The 18659-nt window shown below is 41.6% G+C and overlaps 1 protein-coding gene across 1 annotated transcript; it reads right to left on the bottom strand.

Moving 5' to 3' along the window:
• Nucleotides 1–443: 443 nt before the first annotated feature.
• On the bottom strand, nt 444–8230 carry fbp1a (fructose-1,6-bisphosphatase 1a). Its single transcript, XM_071903626.2, has 7 exons — nt 7998–8230; nt 5989–6151; nt 5551–5643; nt 4608–4748; nt 3498–3635; nt 2688–2807; nt 444–1257 (listed from the first exon to the last, which is right to left on the bottom strand). The coding sequence occupies exons 1-7, from the start codon at nt 8165–8167 to the stop codon at nt 1066–1068; spliced, it is 1017 nt and encodes a 338-aa protein (XP_071759727.1). The 5' UTR covers nt 8168–8230; the 3' UTR covers nt 444–1065.
• Between the last annotated feature and the right edge of the window lie 10429 nt (nt 8231–18659).

Genomic DNA, 18659 nt, shown 5'->3' with positions numbered 1-18659 from the left:
TACGTCTTCTGATGCATTACTTCATCTCCAAAACACTATATATCCATTAAGTTCTTCATAGTGTTTGTTCATTTTGGATCAATACTCTTCAAATAATGTGTCACAGAAAGAAGAGCAGCAAAAACATCTGTAAAGATTCTGAAGAAAACAATCCATATAATGAAAATATGATTGCCAAGCTGTGTATACAGGGTGCAAAGTAGACTTCATTTTCTTGAAATACGTAAAAAATGTTCCTGCAAACTACTACAAAACAGTTTAAATGTCAACAAGATCTAAAATGTTGCATCTCTACCTTTTATGATACTAAGAGAATAAAAAACCTCAAACGTCTAGGAGTGAATGAACAAATCAACTTTTCATATTAGTGAATGAGTGAATGTGTTTTTGGAGATGCAACGCTATTTTGCAAATACAGATTTCAAGCAATAAAAACACTGATATTCTGCTCTTTGACTCATTTTTATTCATTTATTATTCAAAGACTTCATCATACCAAACAGTAGCTGTTCAAGGCATAAAGCTTTGTTGCATAGAGGTTCAGGTTGCATTTGGTCCTTCACACGTAAAATGCCTGACCATATTATAATCAAGGAGGTAAACCAAGGAGGGATAGCCTTCAATTTTGTGGAATCAAGTACATTTGTCTTTGGTTATATTTTTTGGCACATCTTTGGTCTTTTTGGTTATAGAAATATGAGTGTGTGTGTGTGCGTGTTTGTGTGTGTTATCTAGCTTATGGGTCACAGTTGTCTTCGTTCCTTGCTTTGCACAGTGTAAACTTACAGATCTTCCATCAGCTTTCTCTACATCATGTGTACATCGCTGTTTATGTGTGCAAACCTCATAACTCCAAATTTGGTTCATTTTGTGTTTTCACTTTAATTGAAGGATCACACGGTTGAGAAAAGTCTCCGACCTCTTGGGCTTATGAAACCCTTTCAAATCCCCTCTGGATTCTGTCAAAAACACATCATCAACAAACTAAACACAAGTCTATTTTTCTCAGCTCCTGACAATTTGGAGGTGCGAGGTTTTCACCCGGGAGCGGCAATATGTGCGGTCTCATTTCTTGGCGTGCTTCTGGTAGATGGCGATGTACTCCCGCACGTCGTCGGGGGAGCCCATGGCCACGGGTTCCCGCTGGTGGATGCTCACAGGCTGGATGTCCAGGATGTCCTGGGAGCCGGTGGAGGCCATGCCGCCCGCCTGCTCCATGATGTAGGCCATGGGGTTTCCTTCATACAGCAGCCGCAGCTTGGAGGAGAGAGGACGAGTTCAGAGTCGAGTCCCAACATCAAACTCTCCGTAATGAAAATGTCTCATGAGTAGGGATGGGACGATACATCGAAATTAAATATATCGTGGGGCAGAAAAATGAATTGCGATATTAGCTACATTTTATTATTAATCACAAATGAGACGCTTGACCATCACAATTTCACAAGCTCTCCATCCAAATTATATTATTTGCACTTTGTAATGACATTTTCAAATTGTTGTTTACATTCTAGCGAGCCAATGCCATTGCTAGAAAGATTTGTGGCTCAGAAATAAACATAATTCTGCACAGTCAGACTTTGTTGTCACTGACCTTTTATTTATTACAGCGTTTCGTGGTTGTTTTTGAATCCATATCGCGTATTGAATCGTATCGTGAGATAAGCATATCGTCCCATCCCTACTCATAAACCTACAGTAGGCGACTAAAAAGCTGTAAAAAAGTAAATCTAGAAAAGCTTATGGGATTCCACAACTCAAAGACGACTTGCAAGATGACAGAGGGGAATAAATAAATAAAAAGATTTCCAATATGAAGATATACATTTGATTAACCAGATTAGCTTACCGGCATTCCAGGCTGGCTGTTAAAGTCATGAAAATGAGACAATTTTAGCAACATTTGCTTTACTTTGTCCTACATGATTTAATATCTATACTGGCCAAGTGAAAGCTGTTGGCAGTTGTATTTTTTATTTCTTTCTATCGCCTATATTTTGACATTTAAAAAAGGAAAAACACACACTGACATCCTCTCTCTCTCAAACTCATTACTAGTCAACAGCGCTCTATATTCTAACATTGTGACATTAAAATGTTTGGGTCAGTCTTGCAAATACTTGGAGAGAAGGATGTGGAGAGTGAAGACACAGCGTTGTGACACTGCCTTCAGCCTGTTCTCATGTTACCAGTGATACAGAACAAAGAGTAAATGTAGCTCTCTTGATGGAAAATGGCTCCTAATATTATAAAGAACAAATAAGCAAGTGAAGGGGAAAAAAGCTACTTGACTTCTTGAATGCTAAACATGCAAATATGGGGGTTTTCAACAAGGATTTATGGGTAATTGTGGGAGTTGATGAGGTTATTGAGCACAAAATACAGTTTGTGATTTAAATTTGGATTTAAGAAAATTTGAGATTTTACACATGCAAGTTTATGCCTTTATGAATACATGTTTTGATTGCCCGGTGGTTTCATATCCACTCACACACAAAAGCACTGGTTTGTACTTCTGTCTCACTGTTTTCACCCATTTTTGTGTCCTTTGTTTTCTGTAAAGCACTCTGTTTGTAAAAAAAGGGGTAATTATAAATCAACTTCACTCAGTATTGTCTACATGAGCCCGCTGGTGTATTCAGAGCCAAGCGGATGCAGGTAATGCAGATGCAGCAATGAGACCTTACCTTTCCCGTGGGGTTCTTCACGTTAGCCGGGTACAGGAAGATTCCTCCGTACATCAGCGTTCGGTGGACGTCGGCCACCATGGAGCCGACGTATCGGGCGGCGTAGGGCTCACTGCCATCCTGCAGGTTCAAAATGTAGCAGAATCATCAGGAAGACATTTCAAGACGCACCGGATAAGATTTCGATTTAAAAATACAGCTGTCTTATCAGCCTGTATCACAAAGTGGAGCTGCAAGGGTCCCATCCCCACTAATTGACACGCTGTACATTAGATCTTTTCCTCTCTCATCTCTTTGGTTTCCTTTGGTATAAAGCATCACAGACCGGCCTGGTTGGTAAACATGAGCGCGCTGTGTGCAGTTTACTGACCTCATGTTAAAAGGATTTCTGGATTTTAAAGTTCAAATTTTTACAGTTACCCCTCGCTGCCATTTGGGGCTGACAATGTGTAAAGTTGCTTAAAAGCTACTGATTAAAAACATTTCAATCCACTTCCATCCCACTGAATTCTGGAGTGTTTGGTTTACATATCAGTTGATACACAGGAATAACACCAAGAGGGGTGCTTGTGTCCAGAAGGTTGCAGGTTTGAATCCTCAGACCAGTTAGGACAAACTGGGCAGGAAAAGTGAATGAATAGCCTTCTCCTCCTGCAACAACTACCATGAAGACGCCCTTAAGCAAGGCACTGAACCCCCAGCTGCTCCAGTGAAGCTGCATGTGTGTAAACTGTACGAATGTGAACTGTATGGGTGTGTGCACGCTCAGCAAAACCTCCCCGGATAAAACTCTCATCAGGGGTGAATTACCTGAGGGAACTTCTTCTTCTGCAGATACTCTGTGACAGCCGGGTCAAAGTACTTGGCGTAGCCTTCATTCAAGCTGTAGATCTTGCCTCGCTTCTTGATCCTCACATCTCGATCAACCAGGATAAACTCGCCAATCGCCTGACGGGCAGAAAGCAGCAAATGCTATTAATAAGTTCAAAACTTCATGTGATTAAGTCTCATCTTTGTAACATTTTTGTTAGCCTGAGATTGTCATTTGGCATAAGTTAGAAGCTGGAACTACTGCCTTCTTCACTGGATCTTTTTCCACTAGTGGAGCAGGGTATTTTAATTTGGGAGTGACTTTACTCTAACAGGCACTGAATTATACCATTTTTGTTGAATTCTCAATTCTGATTGGCCAGTGACGGCATTCTGAGGTCTGTTATTTCTGTTTCACATCATATCAATCCGCAGTCAAGAACTCAAGTCAATTTTGTTGATTTGTAGCCCAGATGTTTTTATGGTTGCAGTTCTGTGCTCCTGCCTTTTTGGCAGAAGCTTGTAAATTACTTTCGCTTGTAAAAAAATATTTTAAAGGAATATTTTGTGTCAAATGATTAATGTATTAGTAGCTGTGTCATAAGCAGGATAATGTACAGGGAGGCAGACATTATTGATCACCCACTTTGTGTCAAGAACTTGAATCATCCTCACTGGGGTTCATTTTGCATTAATGACCGACTAGGTGCAATTATCCCTCATGTGTCAAAGATCAAAGGCTACTACACTTCCTCAAAGACATCAAGCTATGGTTTCTGATAGCTATCCTCAGTGATCTGAAAGTGAATTTTGTGTGAAATGGTCTAAAAAAAAAAAACTGGTTCTCAACCAACTTCACCATTCATTTGTTTACAAGAACACAATTAGAGAGTAGAAGAATGATTTTTGATCATAGTTTCACTGTTATCTCTCTACCTACAGTACAGATAGTCATGAAATTCTGGACAAAATCAAATCTAACAATAAAAATATTCACAGATTTAGGTCCGAAAGACAAAATCTCATCAAATGGGGGTCTGTGGCTCTCATGTGGACTAAATTAAGGGTCCTTGATATGAAAAAGGTTGAGAATCACTGGTGTGAACTGACCGGGTCGAGCATGAAGCAGTTGACTCCCTGTCCGGTGGAGAGCACCAGCATGGTGGCGCTGCCGTACAGAGCGTACCCTGCTGCCACCAGGTTCCTGCCGGACTGCAGGGCGTCCTTCTCGCTCGGCTCGTCATCTGTGGTCTGAGGGGAACAGAGGGGAGGGTCGCATCGACAGGTCACGTGATCGTATCTCCACCGTTTCTCATTAGAGCAGTGTGTGCAGAAATGTGTTCAGGAAGGTTAGAAACAAAGGAAGGATCTCTGCTTTCACTTGTAACAACGGGAGAGCGTGATAAGGATTAGACTGATATCGGTTTGCTGATATATCAGGTCGATATTTGCCTTTTATTAAATATTGGATAACGGTCTGTGAGTGCCGTCCACCTCGGATATGATGGAGAGCTACAATAAAACAGTTAAACCTGCAGATGAAATTTCACTTTCGTTGCACAATTTATTCATTCATTTAATTGTTCAATTTGTTTTTATGAATCACCTCTTCATTTACAGGTAGTAATCTATCCCATTGTTCCCCTGCCATTGAACAGGTATGGTGGGTCACCCAGCTTTAAAGAGCTGCTAACACTAAAAGCATTTCATTAGTCTGGGTTTTAGTGTCCTATGATGGCCTAAATGCCTTTTTAAGAGGCTTCTCCACCCTGACAAGAAGAACATTCTGGGGGAAAACACTGACAAATTGTAATCTTTTGGCATGAAAATGGTAACATTTAAAATATATGAAATATCAGTACAAAATATCAACTATCAGCGACTAAAAATATCAGTATTGGCCTTCAAAAACCCACATCGGTCAAACACTACTGAATGATTACAAATTTATACTGGCAAAAGTTATGTTATCCTGCCATTAGAGGGAACATGAGAAACATGAAGATGGACATTTTATCATGGAAGTTTTATGACTAAGACCTGTCAGCCGTACCTTTTTGTAGATGGCAAAGATGGTGCCGATGGAGACGAGGCAGTCGATGTTGGAAGATCCGTCCAAAGGATCAAAACAGACAATGTATTTACCCTGGAAAAGAAGGAAATTCATTAAAACCGTTTAAAGAACTGAATAATGTTATCTCTCTGCTGGTAACAGTAGCTACCAGCGGCAATTTAACATGCGCTTCATATCTGCTGGAGCAGTCGAGGGGCCGCTCTGGGACAGTGATGATAACAATTTGAAACAGTAGTGACTTTAAAAGTTGACTTTTTAACAAAGTAAGAGCTGCTTGGTGGATCAGATACACGTGGAATCCACCAGCAGACCAAAGTGATTCAGAAAAGGCTAAACTTCCAGCAGCAGCAGGGAGCCCTGCTCTTATTATACTGTTATAATATATAAACTAAACTCTATTCTTTCAGACCCGCTCACCCTTTTGTCGGGCTCGATGATGATGGCCTTCTCATCCTCCTCAGACACCAGCACACAGGAGGTGAAGGACGACTTGAGCATGTTGATGACCAGGTCGTTGGACAGAATGTCCAGCTTCTTCACCTGGTCACCTGTGACATTAGTGCTGCCGGCAATGCCAAACCTGATGAGACAAAACAAGATAAAGACCGTGAGACTGATGGTGAAAACTGTCATGTGACATAACGGTTTCTTGTTCTGGTGGCACTGAAACGGGCTTCCATCAGAACCAGATCCTGCATGTCTTTACTCTGTGTACTTTCAGGTCTAGGTGTGTGGTAAGACAGACACGGTGGTTATTACATAATCACACCCTCTTAACCCTTCATGTTCATATAGTTTGTACAGTCTTTGCTTCATATCTTGGTTTCCTCTTCATTCTTTAGCTGACGGTTCTGCTTCTCCCATTTTTGAGGGAAGACAAAATGTGACATGTTCAGTGAAAACAACTGTCCAAGCTTTAATATTCAATCATATTGAAAACCTTACGTTTTAGTCCAAATGGCCTTAAAATGCAAGTCTAATGAGGTCAATCTGGACCAAAACATCATGTATAATATGATCAAACTGCTAAAGCTTGGGCAGTTGTTTCACTGAGGGAGTGTTGCACCTTGTTACTTCATTTAATGCTGCGTTCAAGACAGCTGGGAAACTTCCTACTTCCTACTTCCGAATAGAAAACGGCCATCCAACGCGTAATACCAGTTGTAACTGGTTCCCCTGCTATTCTTTTGTCTTTTCCCATCAAAATTAACCAAGGGTTCCCAAAGCTTTTGATGCTAAAGACTGGGAGAGTGAAACCTCCGACCAGAACAGTCATTTCCATAACATGTTCTCACTGTCTTATCTCTACTTGAAATAATGGTGACATTTTGCTGGGGACCCTTGAAACCCTGTCAAAGACCCCTGGGGATCCTCGGACCTCGCTTTGGAAGCCACTGAAATACAACATAGGGGACAACAGTGACTTTAAAAGTTGACTTTTTTTCCTGCTTGTGATTCAAAAAAGCTCTTAAGTTATGTTTACTGACAAGCAAGGCCGTTTTAAACAGCCTGAAACTCAATGGCAAGTCCTGCTTTGCATCAAGATTAAAAATAATCTGACATCTGCAGCCTTCAGTTTAGGTGTGAATGAAAATAAATACTGCGAGTGTAGCATGACACTGCACTTCTTAACTGAATTGGTGAGCTGGTGATTGAGCAAAGTATTGCACAAACTAACTTTTGAAGTTGAGTCTGAATCAGAACCACTTGATTGCCCAAGAAAGCTTTGCACATAGAAAAGGATTCAACTTGTTGGGCTGCTGCTGTAGGTCACATTAATATAACACAACATTTTGAAAAGCAGTATATAAATAATTTAAAAGTAGAAATTTGGGGAATAGGTTTTTGTAATATATAGGCTGTACTATATATTTTAAATAGGTAAATCCCATTGAGATTAAGTCTCTTTTTCCAAGAGAGACCGGGCCAAGATGGCAGCAGCAAAAGGAAGTTAGAGACAGACAGGACAACACATAATAATGAAACAAAGTATAAAATATAATAGAACAGAAAGAGAGAACAGAAAGAGAGAAAGACAGAAAAGAGAGGAAGTCAAAAAGTAAAGTTGGATAGAAATCTCTCTTCTGTACAGGTGATTTTCTGTTGGATCCTGACAGTTAAACATCAACAACTAGGCTACCTGTTGCGGTGTCAAACATGCAGCTGGCATTAATCCGCTAAATAAACTGCATGTAAGAAAGATGAAAGTGGGCGTGGCAGTTTCAGGTATCGGCTTCCTGATTGGCGCACCGGGAACCTGTATCTCCTGCTCATCTGGTGCCAACGTGGATGGGATCTTCTGAAACTTCATGCATAAGAAGTTTGAGGAAGCAAATGAAAAAAAAAACGAATAAACTAACTAAAAAAAGACTTTCCAAAACGCACCATGTTTTTCACTCTTCACTCACTGCGGGACGTTTACTTACAGATGGGCAATCCCAGCTTTACGCACGGCGGTGGAGATGGCCTTGATCGCCGTGCACAGCGAGTTGAGCAGCGTCGTCAGCTCTCCGGTGCCTTTCGCCTTCCTGCCCTCCTCCAGGACGAACCGGGTCACGGTGATAACATTGGTGTCGATGGGTCCTTGCTCTGACATGGCGGACAGATGATGATCTCCAGCTCCTGCAGCACCGGGAGTTCAGTCAGGAGGAAACGCTGCGGGACTTAAATGCGCTGCAACGCGGAACTCTCTGGCCGGAAAACACACACGCGCAGCCAATCAACCCGCTGCAGCGGAGGAGGTGTGGCCCCGGAGTATGGAAACACTACCCGCTTTGTGTGCAATGTGTTGCTGTCTGTGTGCAGAGTGGCGGTGATGAACTGATAGTGTTACCAACAGGAGGGATGTGACCCGAAGAATAGACGCTGCCATGCCTGAAATCGAGCTGAGGCCAGGCGGCGGCGCGTTGCGAAAGCGGCTCGTGTGCTTTCCGCGGGTCTGAATGCGATACGGAGAATGTTTCAGTGTTTCGGGACAAATTTCACAATGTCACCTTCTGGAGTTTGTGTGTGTTCACATTCCTGTCGGTCTTGGGGAGTTTGACGTGAGGATTTGAACTTTTCATTCTTCAACTTTTCTTCCTATACCCCATTTACCCCTGGGATCAATAAAATCTATCTATCTATCTATCTGTAACTTATCTCATCATTTTTTGGGTTGTTTTTTTTTATAAACAAATGTATAGATATTAGCCTATACTTAACTCAAAATGCAGATGCAAAACATCTACAGTTTGTAAATGCTGTAAAAGCTCATGTTTATTTGTCACAAGCTATGAATTTCACAGTTAAAAATACCCTGAATCTAATAAATCACTATGTAAATAAAGCCAATAGTGGGTGCAATTATGGATTGAGCCTTTAAATGAATAAGGTATCACCTTATTCATTTTCATGGTAAATTGATAATAATTGTCATCTTTTTTTTTTTTTTAATGTTATAAGCCCCCCCCCCCCCCCCCTTTTTTTTTTTAAATCTCACCTGCACAGATTGTTGATTGCATTATTCTCTCCATGTTATCATTGTAGGCTATGTTATCAGTTTTTTTTTTTTTTTGCTTCTATGTTTCATCATCACTGTGAAAATGAACCTGAGCTTTGATGAAACTTAATCTTATGTGATAGTTAATTAATATGAATTACAATGTAGGCCCAGGAGTAAGCTTACCTCTGATTCATATATCTTTTCTATTGTCATTTAAAGATAAAATAGCTTGGTATTAGCAGAAATGCGATAATTAACCGACAAGTATTAGTTTAGCCTAGGTATCACATATTCTGTGGAATATGCATTATAATAAATTTGCTATATTGTGTTGAATCTATTTTCTACCACAAGATGTCGCTCTTCGCCAGTCTACGTCAGTTAGGACTCTGACTCTTTGCCCTGTCCACAGCAGAGTGTTTGGGTATCACATCATTCATCTTTATAAATGAGCAACAGATATGAACATTTATATCACCAGTTGGTCGTGTTTGTTTTATATAACAGATAGTTCCGGTCTTCAGTTCTGATTGGCTGAGCCACGTTCGAAGCCGTTGGAAAATACCCAATAAACGCACACCTGTGACAGTTGACTAGTTCATAAATTTATATCAATATTAATGCGCTAACGGAAAATGACCACTCACACCGTTCCTTTACTGCCCAGGAACTATATTATTTAGCGGAAGAGTAACATTTAGCTACCATTTTTTAAATTCTCATAACAATATGAACATAAAAGACTTATTGAACATTTGCGTTCTTTCGTTTTTCCTTTCAGGGCGTGTTATCACCGTTTAATAAAAGCGATACGCTGATGCTGTTCAGTGACAACCAGATAACGTTAGTTCCCCTCAACTAGCTTACTTGTTTTTACAGGCTAATTTAATGCATATGCGTTTCCCTCGAGTAATTTAACTTCAGAACAGATAGGCTACAGAGTTTATAGCCTTGTGGTTTAGCCATAGGCTGAAGGTTTAGCCCTCGTTAGCTCGGGTATTGAAACTAGGCCAACCGTGCAGGTAAGCTACACCTGTGCTAGCACTGACCTTCATATTGGGCGGAATAGGCTTGTCTGGCTACCAACTGCGCATGACCGCGGTTCAACAACTTGCTGAAGCGGACAAGTACAAAGGGACTGGTGGTGCAGAGAGGACGGGCCATATGCCACGGGGTTAAAGTGATTCCATCCAGTTTTACGTTAAATTATTACCTTAAACGGAGAATTCATCCGCCGATATTTTGACTGCGAGACAAATCAACTGAGTTAACAGAGAGGAGGAGTTGCGCTCGTGTCCTAAAAGAGCCTGGGAAACAACTTGGCGTCGGGTGAGTTCAGCTGTAAACTCTGTCGTAGGGAGCTTCTGATAAATAAACAACAGGAATATTAATTTCCTCTCAGATGATGAGACTTGTGTGAATGTTTTCTGTGCTAAAAATGATGCATGAACCCCCCCTGGTTCAGAGTTGGTTCAGTTCACTGTGTGTTCAGTGCGTTCGTGTTTTCTATCAGACAGTCCTGCAGCGACCAGAACAGAAAATCCCATGCAGCGTTGCTGGTTTGATTGGAATAGGATTATCTTTATCTCTAATGCTGTTTTTTTTTTTATTTTTTTTTTTTACTTTCCCTTAATGCAACTATTTAATGTATTTTCGCCCAAACAAGCTTGGTTGCAGTGAACAGGTGTCATACTAGTATTAGTGGTATCTCGCATGCTTTGTGGTTGAACTTTGAGCTTTATAGTGCAGGGAAATAAGGTATAAACATAATATTATGGAAGAAAATGTTTCTTTATTCAATTGGATTTATAAAAATAAAGCACAGATTTTTAACCTGGCTGAATTAGGTTTAGTGCTTTCCACATCTGTCAAGTTTTCTAGACATTGACCATCTTTCTTCTTCTCTGGTAATCAGTCACCCTTACCTATAATCTATATTTTGACTCATCTTTACCCTGGCATCAAGAACTTAAATGAGGTTTTATTAGAGATTTTCCATGTCTTCAGCATCCCCACCTCAGGCCCCCACTAGGATGTGATTTTTTTTTTTTCCAGTATACTCATTCCCATTGTTCCCTCCCCATAGCCCTGAAATACAGTGCTTGAGTCTAACAAAAGCGTCTTTATAGAGCGTTGAAAGGGACTGTCATCAACTTTGAAATGTTACAGACAGTGTAAATGAAACCGCTGTTGGTCATATTGGAGACAGTGCAGCCCCTCAGAGCCGCCCGCCCGCCTATAACATTTCAACAAGGAATCACTCTCCAGCAGTGTGTTGTTTTTTTTTTTTTCACCCTCTCCTTCATGATGTGGCATGCCACTACCTATTTTCTGTACTGGCGGAGGCTGAGCCAGGCAGATGATAGCTCTATAAGAGATGTGTGTGTGTGTGTGTGTGTTGGGTGTGGGTGGGGGGGCGACTGAGGCATTTTGGGATTAGAGTAGTTGGGGTGTCCACAGGGTGTAGATTGTGCTAAGATTTGGACCCATATGGTGGTCTCTATTGTACTTTTGGGACTGGTCTACAATTTGAATCCTTTTTCAGAGGCTTTTCTACCGTTTTTTTTTTTTTTTAAAGAGATGAAGCAGTGAATTGATATGTCAAAGGAGGAATATGAGCTCCATGACGGCTGTTTTAATGAAATTCTTGGGCTTCCACTGTGGTATTTCTGACATATCCCCAAATCCATTTTTCTACACTTGGGTATAATAAGCCCATGACAGACAGCGCTTTCATCCAGGTGGCCAAAGCAAAGCATAATCAGACATGAAAAGAGCCAACCTGGGATGCCTTCAATGAATCTGATGGGTGTTTGAACTATTGCTAAAAAAAAAAAATTGCTTTCATGATATTCCACTGTTTTCCACTTATCCTCCACCTTGTCATAGCTGAAGGGATCAAACTGTGCTGAATCATGCTTGTTAGGTTTCTCTGGGGAGTGAAAATAATAGTGTCACAGTGATGGGCAGAAACTGTGCACTATAAATGATTTTGACCGTCCATTATACTCCAACACTGTTCAATGCTACAAAATAGTCTGCTTATAACTGCGTATCGTCTATCCTCATTACTTTGTTTTCTTTGATTTATGCCAATAATTATCCTGACTTTTTGTTTTTAAATCTTCAGACTGGGGATTCAGTAACCTGAAGCCATCCAATGAAATTCAGGCCTGCACCTATCACCTGCCAAATGCCAGGAAAATTAGCTTTTGGCAGATAAACCAGTTAACATAATGCTTCAAAGTGCTCTCCTGTAATGTGAGTTCTGTTGCACTTCATGATGAATTATAAACTTGATCTGTTGTATCAGAGTAAGAAAGTTAACACAGACAGTACCTGATTCTTTACACAAATAGCATTGAAAACTGGCAGGGTGACATACAGTATCTCTATGAAAGATGCCAGTTACTTATTTTGGCTGGTAAAAACGATTCTTTTTTTTTATTTTATTTTTATTTTTTTTAAAGTTTACCAGTCCTTGGCAGGTGACCCAAAAAAGTTTATTTTGGACACTGCAGCCAGCAGCACAGTCTTGTTTTGTCTCGCCAGTCGCCACCATGGTACACGGTGTGTGGGACATCATGTCTTCGTTGTGGCATCTGCCTGTCTGCCTGTCTGTCTGCCTGTCTGTCTGCCTGTCTGTCTGCCTGTCTGCCTGCCTGTCTGCCTGCCTGCCTGCCTGCCTGCCTGCCTGCCTGCCTGCCTGCCTGCCTGTCTGTCTGTCTGCCTGCCTGCCTGCCTGCCTGCCTGCCTGCCTGTCTGCCTGTCTGTCTGTCTGTCTGCCTGCCTGCCTGCCTGCCTGCCTGCCTGCCTGCCTGCCTGCCTGCCTGCCTGTCTGTCTGCCTGCCTGTCTGTCTGCCTGTCTGTCTGTCTGCCTGTCTGCCTGCCTGCCTGCCTGTCTGTCTGCCTGTCTGTCTGTCTGCCTGCCTGCCTGTCTGCCTGCCTGCCTGCCTGCCTGTCTGTCTGCCTGCCTGTCTGCCTGCCTGTCTGCCTGCCTGTCTGTCTGTCTGTCTGCCTGCCTGTCTGTCTGTCTGTCTGTCTGTCTGTTGTGAACACAGTAACTCAAGAACAACACATGACAGAAACTTCATACTGACACCACAGCTCCCCCTTATAGAGTCGATGATCTGATCAGATTTCGGAGCACCTTGCTGCATACATTTGCATATCAATGAGGAAAAACTGAATTTCTTGCAACTCCTTAAAGCTTTAAGATACAGATATTAATACCACCCACGTGCAATGTGAAGACAAGTATGTTGACATTGAAATATTTGCCAGTGCATTAACCAGCTTCATTAATGACCATATTACCGGTTATGTTGTGTATGGTGATTATGGACGTAAAGCAGCTCAAGTGCCTCTTGTTTATTTCGCTGACATTTTTGAGCTCAGACCTGCATGTACTGTAACAAGCTTAGTGTTAATCTGTACATTGTGTATGACCGACAACATGCGGAGCGTTCCACGGCTTCTCCCTGGTTTCCCACCAACTCACAGAGGTTTTCCTAAGCAGATCCGGTGCGAGTGCAGCCTGGTGTTGCTTGGTACATCAGGCTTAGCGGCCCTCTGGGTACACACCACCGGCCCGTGTGGACAAATGGCAGAGGTCTCTCAATTAACACCTATCCGGGACGACCCTTCTGTCCACAGTGATCAAAGCCGGTCTCCCCCACCCACCGCCTCTCTCCAGCAGGACTCCCATCCCTCCATGTTTGTTCAGAGGAAATGACTTCCACTCGGCTGCGCTGTCCGAGCGAGCGGGCTGCACGTCCGATCCGGCCTTGCTGTGCTCGCGCCGGCCGTCCGGTTTTGTGGAAATCCCATGCCGCGGTGTTTTCCTCTGTAATTTTATGTACAAGAAGTGGTGCTGCTGAGTGGTAATTTTAGTTTTGGTTCCACATCTGTGCATGGTTTGGTCCCGTTTGTGCTTCTGCTGCATGTTTCGGCGCTAAAAATAATACGCTTCTCAGTCTACTTTATCTTTAAAGCGATTAGGACGGCGCTCGCTCTCGTGTAAAACGGGAAAATTGGCGCTTTTGTTATTTTAATTTCATATTTTCTCCAGCTGTGGTAGTGACTTTGTTGCTGTGGTGGAGCTTCACTGCTGATTTAATGCAGAGTCAACACTGCTCACTGGTCTGAATGTTTGACTGAGGAGAAGAAGGGAGTTAGCACAGCTGCTCGGGTCTTAAAGTGTGGGATGAAGACCCACACGAGCCTCAGTGATGCCCTGTTATTACAAGATCAAGTCTACTTTGAACAGTAGATCTGCTGAAGCTGACCAATTAGAGCCCCCCCATAAAGTCAAGACTTGGCTGAGAGCTTTTAGACACATACTGGTTTGATGAATGATGAACGATAATCTGTTTTTTCCCCAAATATTTTGTTTAGATATTAGGTCTAAATAGCAAGGGCCTACTTATTCTGTCATGTTTTTGGATAATCTAAAGTTTTATGGCCTGCATGGGAGCTTTGAACATAATTGGTACAGGAGCATACCATCAAAGAGTGATAGTATGGAAGACTTATTGAAAGCAATAAAAAAAAAAAAAGCAAACATTAAAATGATCAGGCTTGAGAGAATCTTTCCCCAACTATTCCCAGTGGACTACCAGCTCTGCGACACATTGTTTGCAAATTTACCAGGAAGCGATTATTGGAATGATCAAAGCTCTGGCACAACTTTTTCAAATCTTTTTAAATCCGGACTTTCTGGATTTATCGGCTTTAGAGAGTCAGAGCGGTGTGAGGTGGATTGGGAGACGTTTGTGCTGGCTAGCTTTGGCTTACACATGCATTCATAGATTGCAAATGTTTTAGAATCTGTAAGACAAACTCTAGAAACTACAGTCTGATGTTATGGTATCTAATATTTGATGTTAACAAATGTGAGTGCAGGTCTTCACTGAGTCAAAGCAGTGGTTAAAGATGAACATTTGAATGGTTGATCATTGTTTTCTGATATCAGATCCACATTTGGATGAACATCTAATAGCTGATGTATGTACAGTATATCTTTAACATATCACAATGTCTCATTGATGTTTGTTTTGGTTTCAGAGTTCCGGTTCTCTAAACTGAGTGCCAGGGTGTAAATTTTATGCAAATGTTGTGGATCAGGATGTTCGCAGCATAGGGATCTTGGCAACAGAGTGGTAATGTCGTAAAAAAGTGTTGCTATATGGCAGCTCTATGGGTAGAGCTTCATTTAAAACTAGGAGCTGTCAGAGAGATTGACGGTCTGAGGTTTACTCAGCCTGCACTTTTGTGCCAAGGCAACAATTTCCCCTCCGTGTGACATCTTCATTGTTTTCTGTGTCACAGGGAAGCCTCAAGGGGAAATCTAGGAACTTCGTCATTTTCCGTAATTGGTGGCCAAGCAAAATTTTCAAAGTGAACTATTATGAACTGTTGTTTAATAGCAAACAACACAGTCACCAAAGCTGTAGCCACACGATATATCATGGAAAATTCCTGAATTGAATAAAAGGAGTGATTATTGAATAGTGCCGGAGGAGGTTTGGTTAAAAATTTGAACAGGAATCATACCAGTGATTGGCAAATGACTGAAAATGTAGATTCCATCTCAGTAAAGACAATGATAATGTGAACTTGTGCAAAATTTGGCAGCGAGTTCAGTGCAATCACACCCACAGTTTGTTTTCTTTGGTCTGAACCACAGTGGAAAAGTTCACTTTGTTGCATTTTTTGTACTTGGTTCACTTAAGTTCATATTGCCCAATTATAAGCAATCTAAGACTTGTAAACAAAAGTCACGTGGACTCACAAGCAGCTTGTTTATTGGGCAGAGTTTTGGTAACCAGTTAAGAAGAAATAGCTGCATATGAGCACCAGTTGCCCTCGGTTCATGTTGTTATGTTAAGTCAACATCCGTCTCCTTGTACTTCTAAAACGTTTTTTCTGTAGTTGGTTGGGATTTCGTTCTCACTGGAAAAAGACAGAGACTCTCATTTTCAGGTGTTTTGGTTCCATTATTTGGTGCCACCCGAGTTTGAATGTCATTATTCTCACCAACCAAACTTAAGGAGTAAACGTGGCAGAGTGTGAATAAACCGCTCCAAACATGCCTGGTGTGAACGCACCCTTAGTGTTAAACAGTTAGAATCCAATTAAAAAGGATCCTGGAACTTATTATATAATCTACAAACATCTATAAAACAAAAAAATGTCCCTCTTAAAAGCCTACCTTTCACGCTTGCTTGTTAAAGAGCTCTTGTGCTCTTTTGTGTCCAAAAAAAAAAGCCTGATGAGAGGAAGCTTTTGTCTCTGACGGTGGGCTTGATGGCCCCCTTTTTGCCTTTGAAGCCTCAAGCTGCAGAACTGAAGCTCCTGTCAGCGGCATCTGCTGAAGCTGTGCCCAGGATTAAGTCAAATTCTTGCAAATTCTCCCTTACCTTCTAGCAAAGAGTTTCACCGAGTCCTTCAGTTCTTCTCACAGCTGCCGCAGCAGGATGGGACACATTTGGGTCCTGATTTCAAAGAGTTCGCGAACACTCGGCTATCAAGAACCTTGACTGAAAGATGTTGTACACTTTCTGTCATCTGTCCACAGCCATCAACCAACAGATACGCAAAATTTTTGGCTCAAAAAGTATGTCAAATATCAAAGCTTTTCGCAACTTGTCACCGAAGCATTCTTGACTGAAATTTTGCGTCTCCATGTGACAAAGAAGGGTTTTTATTTATTTGAGGACCCAGGTATCCCGACTGTATTGTTTGATTGAATTGTGCATGCTGGAACTCGTGTGTGTGTGTATGTGATTTTTGGTGGGAAGAAAATTGACTCTGGGCGGATGAGTGGGTGAAGGCTTTTCACTCTGCAGCTGGGATTAACCTCAGCTAAACCTAGAAGTGTGTTTCACAGAGATGTTTTGTTTCCTATTGTGCTGAGCCCTTTTCTTTCATTCATACCGCTTCTCAGTTATCACGTGCTGCTCATATCGGAGACGACCGTTGCGTCAAGCATCAAGTTTCGCATCTTACTTTAGGATTTAAATGAGGTCGTTAAATGGTGATATGTTTTCTTTCCAGGCTTTCAGCTGAACCTTTGTTCTTTTCTCTTGATAGATTGCTGTTTTCCTTCATTTTTGCATTCCTGATCACATCCCTGATAAATACTAACTGAGTTGTTTGGATACTCACTATTATTTTTGTCCTTCCTGTAAGAACAGACGAAATATAGCCTGGAAAACATTTTAGTCATCAGTTTGACATTCATAGTTGGACACTTTGACCACTTTCTCCTTCCTAATTGTGGTTTAAACATCCTATTCACACAAAAGAGAAGCCTAACCAGTCTTGGACCTGATGCAGTTAAGTGTTTTTATTTGTTTTTGTGGTACAGACCGACCAACCTCGGTCTATTAATGCCTCCTTTTTGAAGGAGGAGCGCTCCAGCCTGGGACCTTCTCAGTCCCATGGTGGACGCTGTAGTGATTCATGGTGTTTGTCTGAGATAATAGGAGGATTCAGGGAATTAAATTAATTACATGCTGAAAAGATGCCCCCTGAAGGAAACTCTGGAATCACGCTGCTTGACAAGGCTTGTTGTAAATGATTGTTTTGTTGGCTTGTTCGTAATGGAGAGGAGTGGCAGAAAAACAGAAGTGTGGTGAGGCAGGGAACCTCAAAACACCCAATTATTCTTCGCTGCCTTACCCATGCTTGAAGGAGAACACAGATGTTTTTCACTTTCTTCATTGCTGAAAACGGCCAAAACCTTGATATATAGAAAGTGAAAAAGCCTTGAGACGAAACTCTTAAATGTCCAAATGCAGTAAAGTATGTTTTTACTGCAAACCAGCTAAAGCCGTCGGGATTTTGTATATTTTCCTGACGGATTATAATTCCCACATACTTATGAAACTCCATGGTTGTGTAGCTGAGGAAGAAATGGCAGTTTGAAGAAGCAGCTCACCCTTACCTCGTCATTCCCCCCCTTTAAAATAAGCGAGCGAACGAAAGGCGAGTCATGTGGAAGAGGGAGGAGTGAAGAATCCCTCCCATTTCTTGTGCGTTGAGCAGAACAAGGCAGGTGCAAGGGAATTCAGGCCTCAGTTGATATTGTGATAATCCCTCAGCTATGCAGGCATGCAGGGACTTTACTTGTCAAGTTGAAGCGCTCCACAAGAAGGCAGTCTGGGTGTTTGGACTAAGCCAGGACTCGACCCTCTTATCATAAGGAGTAACCAGCCGTTAACAGCTGGCTTACGCTGCATTGTAACTGTACTTAACACTCATTGCGCATATCTGTACAGATATTTGCCCTGTATTGTACTGTATAGTATTGTATATTTTTTTACATTTTTCGTATTCTTATGAGATTTTAGAGAAATTCCTTGTACATTGTACTTGGCAAATAAAGATTCTGACTCTGCTTTGCATACCAAAAATGGTAAATCTTGATTAGTCAGTCTGATGTGAAATATGATTGATTTACTTTTTGGTTTACTTTTTTCCCCCTACGCAGAAGAAGTTTAGTGAAAACTTTTATCCGTAAAGCAGCACTAGGCAACTCTGCAAGTTGGAGACACCAAATGGCAGACAGAGGTAACTGTTTGGAAAATTTGAACTTCGT

The sequence above is a fragment of the Centroberyx gerrardi genome, chromosome 8 (assembly GCF_048128805.1).
Source record: "Centroberyx gerrardi isolate f3 chromosome 8, fCenGer3.hap1.cur.20231027, whole genome shotgun sequence".
Lineage (NCBI taxonomy): Eukaryota > Metazoa > Chordata > Actinopteri > Beryciformes > Berycidae > Centroberyx > Centroberyx gerrardi.
This window is presented reverse-complemented; position numbering and strand designations above follow the sequence as displayed.